The following is a 12,748-nucleotide window of genomic DNA, read 5'->3' on the forward strand; positions in this document are numbered from 1 at the left end:
AGTATCCATACTTCGATGAGCCTCCATTCTCCTACCCATGGAATGGGGAACAGTAACTCCTTAGAGCTGACATCACAGACTTTCACAGCTTGGGCCACACATACTTGCTTTACTCAGATTCTGGAAGCTTGAAGTTCAAGATCAAAGGCCATGGGGATGCCCCCCTCCCTGTTACTTATCTTCTTAGCTTTCACTTGATACACTTCTCTCTTGTGTATGTCAGTGTACAAATTCCTTCTCCATAAAAGGATACTGTTCTTATGAGATCAGAGTTTACATATAGAGCCACATAAAGTCTCCAAGTATGACTTTCTGAGCTATGGGTTTAGGCATCAGTGTATGAATCTGGAGGAAAACAATCATCCCTTTGGATAGGGTTAAATGTGTACCAAGGTAGAGCCGGCAAGAGGACTAGTGTGGGCTCAGACTCTATTTTGAAGAATGACAGTTGCCCTTTCCACAAGCTCAACTTCAACTTCTCTTATCTCTCTAATCTATTCAGGTCTCCAATGCATCAGTTCTGGTATTCTTCCACAATACCATGGAGATGGAAGGCAGTGGTGGCCAGTTGACCATTGATGGCTCCATCCTGGCCTCAGTTGGCAACTTCATCGTAGTCACTGCTAACTACAGACTGGGGGTCTTCGGCTTCCTGAGTTCAGGTGAACTGTTGGTGTGATGGGCAGAGCAATCAGCTTTCCATCACCATAAGAGATAACTAAGACCATTTGCTTAAAAGAGGAAGTACTGGCTCTCGTGGTCAGTGTAACCTTAGACCACCCTCCCTTTCTCAGTGTGTGAGATCTCACTCTTCTTGAAGTAGGGATGATTTTCCTCTACTTTCACAGCTAAGGAAGACAGTGCATTCAAAGGTTTTTAAAGTCCTTGGGTATAGGGGCTGAGCATTTTCCCTGATTTCCAAGGATCTCCTCTGAGTCCTGGGAAAGCAGGTGAAAGGCGGGAGGACCAGAAAGAATGTGGGTGGGTAAGCTAGGGGGGCCATTTGGTGTGAGGTTTTAAAAGACCCAGAAGTACTAGGCTGGCCTACACAGCAGGCAGAAGTTAGTGCAGAGCATTTTCCACCTGATGGAGATGCTAATGAAAGGCAGCTTTAGGTTTAGGTTTGAGCAATAGGTTCAGCTGAGAGCCATGGGTGTGAATGGAGTCTTCTTTATTCTCCATCCGGACAGATGCTAGGTAGTGTGCGAGGTGAAGGTTGTATATGGTACTGGAGATGTTGTGCAGGTTTTTCTGCATTGTAGAGGATTGCTCAGTCATTAACTTTCTCTTTTAAAAATGAAAAATTCCTGTTAGGGTTTCTGTCCTCCAGTCAAACACAAGCTATTTCTCTGGAGCTTTAAGTGATATTTAGAGCTTAGCTGACTGAATCTGGCCCCAGACAGCTCTTTCCAGACACAGCTAACTTTGGCTTAAGGCTTCTCTAGACAGCAGAGTGACTTTCCATGTGTCCTCTAACCTGAGCAAGAATTAGGATTTCAGGGAATGAAATATTCTTTAGAAGTCATACCCTTCTCAACAGGCAAATTCATTTTGACCTCCAGTGTAGGCATTTAAGGGAAGGTCATTGAAGTTTCCAGAACACCAGTCCTTTCTGACTTACATCAGTGCTACTTGATCACTTGGAGGAAAAAAAAAAACTAAAAAGATATCCATTGGAAGGAAAGAGTTAGGTTTCAGAGGAATTCTGTTTATTTCTGAACCTATTACTCCAAACCTAAACCTAAAGTCTGACTGGATTCCCTCAGTTCTGAGGCAGCACTAATGCCTGTCTGCCATGCCATTTTCCAGGAGAAAAAAAATTCAGGCTCAGAGAGGTCAAGTGCTTGCAGATCATCTACAGACAGAGGCAAAATAAGGTCTAACTTGGCTCTCTGCTGCTCAGACAGCAGCAATGAGAAACCTTGGCTTCTTCGAGTGGCTTCTCAGAGGTTTAGAAATTACTCTGGACACCTTGTCCCTCAGGCTTCCTCTTGTGCTGTCATCTCCCTGGAGGCAGTCCCTGTGCTTTGTGCACTTGAACCCTGGTCACAGGGTGCCTCCCTCAGTCCAGAGCTGCTGGGTCTGTTATACTTAGCTTCCCTGCAGAACTGCCCAGGGAGAGAAGGATTGGAGGTAGATAAGGGAAACCCATTGCCCCACTCTGCATCCTATTGCCTTCTCTTCTGGTAAAGTACCCAGTCAGGGCCCTTGAGTACTGAGTACAGGGAAGCGGGAGACAGGGTAAACGGTCGGCCTCCAGACCCTTGGTAATGTAGGAACAGAGCGGTTGTGCTCTAAGCCAGGAGCCAGATGGAAGACATCTGACATAATAACCACACACTGACATGACCTCAGTCACCAGGTACTCTGGGCCTGTTAGAAGATCTAGTGTCTTCTCTAGCCAGTAGAACAGTCTCATAGCCCATCACAGGTACCCCCTCACTGTGGCTATTTCTGCTCTGAAGGTAAAGCTGGCCCTGCTAAGAGCATTGGTGAAATACTTTCTATGTCTCAACATGTTCAATTGTATTTCAGAATAAAAGCAAAACTTTGATGCCTACCACAGGGCAGTCCTGTTGTCTTTATAGACATTAAGTTGGTCATCAGCAGCACTAAATAAAGCATGTTCTATAACTTCCCTTACTTTACACATGGAGAGAATCAAAATGCATGGACACTAAGTAGCCTTCCCAGGGCCCCTGCTTGAGGCAAATGTTGGAGCCAGGATTTCATTAAGGCACTCCCGTGCCTTTCCACTTCCCACTGGAGTCCATGGACAAGACTAGGTCCCATTGGGGCACACTGTAGTTGTTGAAGAACAAATGAGAGCCATTCATGTAATACATGGATAGGTAGATACACACACCAGGTGGTCCTGTCCAGAAGGCTGAGCACATAAAAGTGTGGGCCAGAACAGGGGAAGAAGCACAAACATAACAACATGATAGATAGCCAGGATATCTCTACTTGCATTGGCCTCCCTCTGTGAACCAGTTCTCTCTCTCTCTCTCTCTCTCTCTCTCTCTCTCTCTCTCTCTCTGTGTGTGTGTGTGTGTGTGTGTGTGTATGTATGTGTGCATGCATGTGTGTACACATGTGTGTGTGTGTGTACACGTGTGTACATGTACAAGTAAGGATAGATCGAGATCCTGAGGGCAAGGTGCCTTGGGTTTGGCTCCACAGGGCTACAAAGAAGCATTACAAATGTGCTGAGCAGCTCTGGGCACTGCTGGAGCTGACTGACTGAGTAGGTAGGCCTTGAGGAACTACAGTCAGGAGATTTGATATGGTGGCAATTGAGTGGGTAAGGGTTCTGGAAAGCAGCATTTGCACTTTGTAATACTTGTCATAATGTTCTCAAAAGTGTTTATAGGGTTGGATGGACTTTTAAGACAAAGAGTTCTAGTTTGTGAGTTAGAATTTGAGTTCCAACTCAATTTCATGTTTGCTTCTTGCATCTAGACAATTTTTTATGTTTCAAACAAGTGAAGGCCAAAGTTGAACCAGACCCTTCACAGCATAGTGGTCTCTTCCCCGCCTTTGTGTGCCTGGGGAGAATATGCACTAGGAGGTATTGACACTGAAGAGTTTGTCCATTGGGAAGTGAATGCACTGGAAGCTTGGAAACTATGCCCCCAGATTACTCTCTGCCTGCAGCAATTCCTGGCATAGCACCTAGCACAGAAGGATGCCAGATTCATCCTTGTTTGATGAAGGTCTTACTCTAGAACCCAGGTTCTGAGTTCCCAAGAATCTGAAGACCTCCTAACGTCTAAATTAATCCTCATCACAGGGTGGGAAGCTGACACACAGGCAGCAAGCATCAGGAATAGTCCTCTCACACTGTTCCTGGCAGTGTAGGCCAGGATGTCACTTCCTAGTCCCACAGGCTTTGCTCTTACTCACTCCCAGAAGTCCAGAGGAAACAAACACATTGATCTTGACAAATGGAACCCAGGAGCAATCCAGAAAAGGCCACATAGAGTGTAGTATTTGCCAAGAGCTTCACCAGACCCAGAACATGAAAAGCATTTTAAGAGAAGAGAAAACTCCACAGCTGGAAGAGTAGTTTGAGTTATTTATGCACTCCGGGCTGGTGTTCTCTTCAGCTTTGCAAATATTGGGTCAGGCAACTAGCATGTAAGATTTTCCTACCTTTTCTATTTGGGAATATGGGGTCTTTCTGAAACTTTCTGCTTCTATATGGAACCCCCCACGATCATAGCTATGATCTGACCTGAGAAGTCTCATGAAGAACTGAGAATGGAGCTTGAGGGAGACACGGGCTGTGTGTGTATCTGCATGCAGAGGGTGATGGGAGTTGCAGAGTGTGTGTTCTTTCCTTTTCTCTTTGCTGTGACAATATATCTCACAAAAGCACCTTAAGGAAGCTGCAGTTTCCTCTGGCTTACTCTCACACTTTAGGAGTATAGCCCATCATGATGGCAAGAACTTAGGGTAACTGATAACACTGTACCTGCCCTCAGGACACAGAGAGGAGTGAGCACTGGTGCTCTGATCATTTTCTCCTTGTCACTGAGCTCAGGAGCCCAGGTCATGGGATGGTGCCTCCCTCATTCAGCGTTGGTCCCCCCACCTCCACTAAGCAAGCCTAGACACTTGTTCACAGTTGTACCCAGAGACTACTGTGCTAGGCGATCCCAGAGCATGCCAAGCTGATGGCTTCTAAGGACAGAGTCAGAGAAGCCAAGATGAGAACTTCAGATGATACCAGATGAATAAAGCCTAGTGTTCATAGTCTGATACTGGAAGACCAAGTAGTGCAGTAAAGCAACAGGGAGGTTCTGTTATTGTGACATGAAACAACCAAAGAACACTGTAGTGGCTGAGTAGAGTTAAGGAGATGTATATATTTTTGTTATTTTGTGTGTATGTGTGATTAATTTCATTTAATATGGTGCTGAATCTTCAACAGTTATTAAATTCTGTGATATAGGAAAGAGAAATGAGTTCAGTGTGGCTTCTAAAGCCACACAAGATTAGGCCTAAGAAAAACTTCTTTTCCCTTGCCTGGCCTGGTCTAGTCTCTGCTTGATGCATCCACCTGTAGTGGGATGTAAGCCGTCAAGAGGGAATCATGGCCTTCTCTGGGCTGGAACTGAACATGCATAGTGAGTGCTCTGCCCTGACTCAGAGAGCAGAGATGTTTCCAGTCTCTTGTCTAGTCAGTCCAGAGCTCAAAGGCAAGTCAGATTAAGTTTGATTCCAAAGCCCAGGTTCTTCACAATGTTCCCACTTGTGTTTGTAGCTTATAGTACTAACCTGGGTGGACAAGAGCCCAAGCCCCCACAAGGAGCCTTGTGTCTGACATAGTACTGTGATTGTAACATCTAAAGCTATTAGGACACACAGGCTAATGGAATCCCTCTGTTTTCAGGCTCTGATGAATCAGCTGGCAACTGGGGACTGCTGGACCAAGTAGCAGCTCTAACATGGGTACAGACCCACATTGGAGCATTTGGAGGGGACCCTCAACGGGTGACATTGGCAGCAGACCGTGGAGGAGCTGATGTGGCCAGCATACACCTTCTCATCAGCAGGCCTAGCAGGCTCCAGCTCTTCAGGAAGGCTCTGCTTATGGTGAGTGGCACGCTTGCTTTCAGTACTACTCGACGATGTCCCTAACCTTGGAGACTGGCTGGCTGCAGTTGTTGATGGTCTTCCCTCATTTATCATGCTATCATTGTTCCTTCTCTGGCTATCACTCCAGGCATGTGTGGTGTGGGGGCTAAAAGGCTCCCCGAATGCTTTCCTCTCAGGTGGAAGATTCTACATGCCCAGGCATCTCTATTCCCTGGATTCTTATTGGGGTTAAATATTCATGTCTGTGAGGAAAACTCACTATTCAGGACTTTGTCTAATGGACTGAGATGCCTGCTGAGTGGGAATGGTAGTGCTGCTGCTGCTGCTGCTGCTAATGGTTCACTGATGTTGATGGTGACAAGAAGGAAGAAAGTACCTAATTGGATAAATCAGGAGCTACTCTGTCACCGACTAGCTTCTGCTTATATAGAGCATCTGACTGGTCAGCAGCACTGTGTTAGATGCTGAAGTGACATGATAAATCAGACAGACTTTAGTTCACAGGAGGCTTGTGGGGTCCAGGGCAGGGGACACAACATACACAAGGCGGATATTTTAAAGGATCGCAAGACATTTGAAAAGAAGCCCTGACAAGGATAAGGGATGGTTAACAGCGTGAAGGGTCATGGCCCTGCAGGGAATATCTGAGTGAATAGCTGAAGGCTGTGTGTGGAAGCAGCGACCACAGGAAGAGCCTCGGAGACAGTGACGATGTACAGTGTCTGCAGTAGATCCTGACTGGTGCATAGCTTAGGGTTTTCCTCTGTTCATGGAAACTACCTAGGGGTTTTGCTTGTGCATTTGTCCAGTTATTTGCTTGTCTCTCCTTATGATCCTAGCCATTTGTAAAAGTCTGATCAGTGGCACTAAGGACATTCCAGAACTTGGTCTTGCCAAGTAAGCTAGGCTGGTCAGTGAGACTCAGGAATACAGCTGTCTCCTTCTCCCCAGTGCAGGAGTCTAAGCATATACTACCATAGCCAACTATTTTACACGGTCCAGATTTTATGGACTTTTAAATACATGTTCTGAAGTGTGGGTGACCATTATTGCTATCTGGTCCCGGAACTATTTTCATCTTCTCACGTAGATACCCAATACCCTCAGTCTGTGATCCCTGTAATTCTTATCCACAAAGCCACAGGAAGTCTCTCTTCTCCTTCTGTCTGATTTTCTCTAATGTAGGACTTCATGTTGGTGAAAACACAGGGTATTCATGATTTCTGTATTGTACACAGCATACCATCTCTAAGACTCACCAAGAATATAGTACATTTTATAAATTTACTTTAGATATAAAAAATATTCCATAATATGGACAGACTAGTGTGTGTATACATCTACTCATCTGTCAATGGATACCCATTATTTTCCCTTTGGGTACAGTACTTCTAGGAGCAAGGGGTACATCCGAGGCTTTTAAAGAAGGCAGGAAACTGGCTTGAGATCCCATCTTGGAAAGCTTCCCTTAAAACTGAGTAAGAAGAGAGTTTAAGACATGAGTATTTCAGGCACAGAAATAGTGAGGAGGCCTCCAGTAATCCAAGGCAGCACACAGTTCTACTCTGAGTCTCAATGGCTAGCCTAGCTTATTTAGCAAAACAAGGCTAGTATAATACACTATGTCAAACAATTAAAACATACAACAACTAATGATTTGTACTTAAGGACTGACATCCATGGTTCTTCTCTGGCTTCCACATGTGCATGCACACAATTGTACCTACACATACAGTAACACACATACATGCACATGTGCATGCACATGCAGAAGATACAGGACTATTTAAGCTACAACCTTGAGTCTAGTCCTGCTTTTGCCAGTAATTATAAACTAGATAACTATATACTCTAGCCTCATTTAGCCCTTCTGAGACCCACACCTTTTATTATGAGGGAGGAAAATGTCACTGCTTGGCCTTAACTGATGTTTGGTGGTATTGTCATTGCCTCTGTCACAGAGAAGAGCCACTTGCCTCTCTGTTTCCTTCTTTGAGCTGCAGGGGATTTTCCATTCCTTGGGCTTTTCCATACCTGTGCATATGGTTTCATTCACAAAGAACACCCCCATCCTTTTCCTCTATCCATTCATCATTTAAAAATACCTTCCAGACTTTTGACTCAGAACTAAGCTCTTTCTATGGTGTGTGTTGCCCAAATATTTCCTGTATAGTACCTGTCCTGATTTCCACCAGAAACTGATTACTTTGAGGGTGGGGTAAGCCTCTGCTAACATTCCCCATCTCTGGAGAAGAGTTGCTAGTGTTCCTTGCCCTCCACATACCCCGGGAGCCTGGCTCAGCACACCTAGCAGTAAACAGGTACTATGCAATGGACACAGGCAGCCAGTGTGCAAGTAAATCAGCAGGTAATCTAGTGTTCTCAGGGACCCAGGCGTCCTGTGAGCAGGATTCTTCCTGCCATACTTTGCTTGTGCTTCTTGCAGCTCAGATCCTTTGTGAAGTCTATACAAGTAATGAGAGCTTGGAGCATGAGGATCTTCCAGTTCTTAGTGTTAAACTCTGTGTTTTGTGCTCTAGGCTGATCCTGGAGACATTCCTCCCAGCCCTTGTCAGCAAGCAGACCCTTTCTAGGACCTGGAGATGCTTGAATGCCTTCACTGGGCCCAGAAGGCAGACTTTTCTTTGTGGAGTTTTAAGTGTTTGGGGAATGTCAGAAACAAATGGTAGTGCATTTAAAAATAACCCCTCCGTCTGTTTTACACATTTGGGAGCAGCTTTTACAATCACTCCCAGAAGTCCTTGGGATCGTGCGAGCTTATTTGGAACCGAGCAAATAGAAATGCTTCAATACATTCATGGCTCTTACAGTGTTCTTTACCGACAGATGTTTGGGGAAGGGGTGGGAACTGCTGGCTTATTCCTGATTAAGATCTAGTGCTCTCTGCAAACCCTGGTTTGAGGACTGTTGACACATCCTTCCACAGAAGCTGTTGTGCTGATAGTTAATAGGCTATATTTAGTGTACTCGACAAAATTTTCTTATCTTATCTAGGATGCCTCTCACTGACTGGCACAGGGTCTTTATTTTACTTTCTAGCTAGAGATAAGGAATCTGAGGCTTGGATAATTTCAGGATAGCTTAACTGCCCTGGGGCAAGTTTGAAAAGAAATCAGCTTGGTATAGCCACACATCTCACAGAGCTGAGTTAGGGCAGATTTCTAGGAGGGAGACGAGGCTGTGAACTCTGTGCTTGAAAGTAGGAAAATTTCCTGCACATCCTCATCATGAACCCAGCATGTCTGTTGCTCTCCTGGTCAACTCTAGCCTCTGGAATCCAGCTGAATCTGTATCCTTCCCTGCTCCATTCCCATGTGACCATGACACAAATTCTAGAAAGTGCACTGGTGTGTCAAACCTCAAGCCTATAGGATAAATACGTCCAAGGATATCTATGGAAGTGGCCCAGTACCTTTGTAGATGATATCATGGACCAATCATAATATTAGATACCCCGGTGGGCATATTTATCCTTAGTGGACAGTGTATGTTGAGTCACTGGAAATCTCATTCCCAAGACCCCAAGTCTTGCCCATCTCCCAGTATATGGAGAAGTTTCCACTAGCAAAAAGATAACATAGTTATTTGGATATGATAGAATGAGAATCACACTTGTTAGGAAAATAAAAATGTAAAGTCAGGCAAGGAGGCTGGAGAGATGGCTCAGTGCTTAGGAGTACTCATTGCTCTCCCAAAGATCCATTTTTAGCATTTATGTCCTTACAGTTATCTGAAACTCTAGTTCTAGGTGTTCCAACACTCTTCTAGGCACCATGCATATAGGATTCTTTCAGGATTTTAATTATCTTACTGGGTTCTTAACACTCAGCATTGCCTATTGGTTTGCAGTCCATAATTCCATACCCAGGAGGGTGAGAGGATTCTGACATGGTCTCACAGAGTGTTGCCTATGGTTAATTCCTGTCACACAGAGGGAGTGTTCTCCTCTAGCTGGTCTCCTTCTAAATTAATCTGGCCAGTCCTGAGCACAGATATTTTGGTACAGACTTTAGAATGACTTTATCAATTTTTCCAATAATTTTCCTGGGAATTTGAGTATAACTTCATAAAATTTTAATCTGTTGATTTTAGGAATAGATCTACATCATTATACTGTCTAATCTTAATCCATGAATTAGGCTGATAACAAAACAGTGAATATAATATCTCTGTGTCCTTGGATCTTTTCATAGAGTTTTAGACAGTTGTTCCATGGAAGTCTGTGTAATCATGAGTTGAGACCCCAGCATAATTTGGTTGCTGTGTGAATGGCATGTTAGTTTTTATGGTGTTTCTCAGCTGGTTGATACTCATGTTCAAGAACAAGCTGTTCCCACCTCTAGCATTAATTTAAATGTCTTGCCATCTGGATATATGAAATAGCTTAGTTCTGAACTGTTGGAGCAAAGTCTCAGATGGAGTGACTTAGAGGCCCAGCACCAAAGCAACTCAGAGGATAGAGACAATACCTTCTATTTTCAGATCATTTCATAAGATGAGAAGCTGAGTGTCTGTGCTAGTTTGAATGAAAATACCTCCTATAAGTTCACAGGGAGTGGCATTGTTTGAAAGGGTAAAGAGGTGTAGCTGTGTAGGAGAAGATATGGCCTTTTTGGAGAAGGTCACAGCTGCAAAGAAGCTGTTATTTTCTGCTCACCTCTCTTCCTCAGAAAGTGTATCTTTGTTAATGGCATCCTGCTCTGTGGAGACCTCCACAGCCACAAGTCTCACAGTTAAGTTGAATAGGTGTCCGGATAACATTTGTGGAAAGAAATTCTCAGGAGACTGAGTAGCTCAAATACCAGAAATAATAGGAAGATAGTTACCATGGTGATCTCAAGAAATCCACTCTCCCTCTCTATCCCTCCTATCTCTACTCACAGGAGGTGAGATGGAGACACTGAGTCAGGACAGTATCTCTTGCTGACCTTTGTGTGTGTGTTTCCAGTTGACATTTTCATTGAAAACCAATAGCTATAAACTCATGAGAGACATTTTCATGCTTCTCAGCCCATAGACCACTTATGCAAGATTAAATAAGTATTAGTTTTACTTTAATCAGGAATAAATACATGATTTGGCAAAGTGTAATGCTTCCCATTTACAAGAACCTCCAGTGCTACTCAAAGTTCCAATCACATTCACCACAACAGAAAACAGAAATAGAGACATAACAGGAGCCAGAGATCATAGCCTCATAGCAGAAGTCACTGACATTGTATGACATTTGTTTCTCACACACTGACCAATAACTTTGAAATAGCCTTTTGGAAAGACCTTGGAGAACACCCATGCCTCTTAGGTGTAAAATCACCAGATCTGACAATATGTGACATTGTGTCAAGGCCATCTTGTGCCATCTGCAGGCTGAGCCCTGGTATATGGAATGCACAGGATGGATGATAAATCCCTCCTGTATTTCTCTTACCAAGAATCCTTGTGATAAACAGGGAGGAATGAGGCATGGCTATCCTGCCTCCCATTCCAGATATAGGTGTGAGACAGGATGAAGGCTTCTCTTTCTGTGGGTTTTCTCTCACCTCTCACAATCATATATGGAAGCATTCAGCTTCTCCAGCCCCCCTTTCCTGGAAAGAGGCATTCTTATTCATGCAGATGCCAGCCTTTCTTACAGGAAAATATACAGGATAAATTAATTCTCCAAAGCCAACCAGTGTCCTTAAAAAAAAAAAAACAGTAACTAACAAACAACTAAGCATCTACTTGGTCCAACAAGCCTTGTTTTCCTTGTAGATCCATGGGAATAAGAGCACCTGGGTAACCCTCACTCGTCCTCAGTCCATTGTAACTGTGAGAGTCCCCTGTTTCACATTCAGGGTTACATTGTGTTGTTCTTATCTCTCTGCTCCAGCCAGAATCCCAGCATTAAGGAATTCCATTCATACCTTGTTTATTCCCATTTGACCTCAGCACAGTACTTCTTCCCCCAGGCATCTTCCAATAGGCATGAGGAATGGGGGTCCTAGAACATAGAACCCCGGCAGCTGGATGAGTCCAGATTGTCTGTCTGAGAAGTTTTTGCATTAGAGCTGCCTCCTCCCTCTCCTGTTTGGCCTCTCACTACCCTATACTCTCCTGTGACTTAGCATGGCCATCTGCTCCTGCCCATGTCACTTTGGTACCCCTGAATGGTGAAGATACCATTCAGCTCAGAGCTGTAAGCCCTTCTGAATACTGTTTAGTGTCACTGGTCCTTTTAGAAAGAGAAGAGCCTTAGCCCAAAGGTCTCACTGGACCTATAAAGGTAGTTTTGATCCAGGTAGAGGTTGTTCTGGAGATCTAAGAAGGCCATCTTCCCCATGTTCTTTCTCAGATGGATGCTCTCCACAGGGTCTCAGAGAAGGGCCATTTGGACTGTGAATCAGAGTCAGTCTCCAAGTATCCTTGCAAGAGTGTTCTGTTCTACATACACACAGTCATACACACAGTTCTTTGAAGTACTGCCCCAATTCATCATGATTCAAACACGATGTAGCTCCACAATACTGATCAGACAACAGGGAGGAGTTCCTCCGATCAGTATGTAAAGACAGGCTTTGTGTGCTTTCCCTTGTTTCCTCGAAGACCTGAGGTAACCAAGGAGGAACTCTAGCCTCCATAAGACCCCAGGTGGCAGGCAAAACCTTTGTCTTTTGTGCACCAGCAAGGGCACTAATCTTCAAAGTACTGGGGTGCTGAAAAAAAGGAACTCTTGCGTTTGCTGCCAGTGTACATTAGGGAGAGACTCTTCTTCTTCCGGTCGAAGGAGCTGCTGTCATCCCCTGTCAGGGACAGGTAGGAGGCGATGCTTTCCCGAAGACCATAGCTGAAAAGGGATTCATCCACTCTGAGTGGGTTCTCTGCTCCCTCTGGACCTTCTTGCAATCTGTGTGTTAAAAGATTCAGACAGAGAAAGTGGAGGAAGAGAGGAATGTTGGACAAAGTAGGTGATGGGGACAAAGAATGTGAAAAGACAGGAAAGACAGAAGAGGAGGAAGGGGGTGGGGCAAGGAGGAGAACAGGTTAGGTTTTCCATAGCTGGTTTTAATTTTATTTCTTGCATTTGTGGGCTGTATGATTTTTGAAGCCACTGTTTCTTTGTGTGGCCTAAACTTTCCATGAT

The 12,748-nt window shown here is 44.5% G+C and overlaps 2 protein-coding genes across 4 annotated transcripts in view; one reads left to right on the forward strand and one right to left on the reverse strand.

Annotated features, from left to right (window-relative positions):
- The window catches only part of Tg (thyroglobulin), a 177,109-nt gene that overhangs the window by 101,109 nt on the left and 63,252 nt on the right, over positions 1–12,748 (forward strand). The window contains exons 40-41 of the mRNA XM_052160288.1: positions 503–662; positions 5,399–5,601. Coding sequence (XP_052016248.1) covers positions 503–662; positions 5,399–5,601 — 363 coding nt within the window. The remainder of the gene's footprint in view (positions 1–502; positions 663–5,398; positions 5,602–12,748) is intronic.
- The window catches only part of Sla (Src like adaptor), a 46,159-nt gene continuing 44,073 nt past the window's right edge, over positions 10,663–12,748 (reverse strand). For all 3 annotated transcript variants that reach the window (XM_052160290.1, XM_052160292.1, XM_052160289.1), the window contains one exon: positions 10,663–12,511. In XM_052160290.1, the coding sequence (XP_052016250.1) occupies positions 12,298–12,511 (214 nt within the window). In that variant the 3' untranslated portion in view covers positions 10,663–12,297. The remainder of the gene's footprint in view (positions 12,512–12,748) is intronic.

This window comes from Apodemus sylvaticus, chromosome 17 (assembly GCF_947179515.1).
Source record: "Apodemus sylvaticus chromosome 17, mApoSyl1.1, whole genome shotgun sequence".
NCBI lineage: Eukaryota > Metazoa > Chordata > Mammalia > Rodentia > Muridae > Apodemus > Apodemus sylvaticus.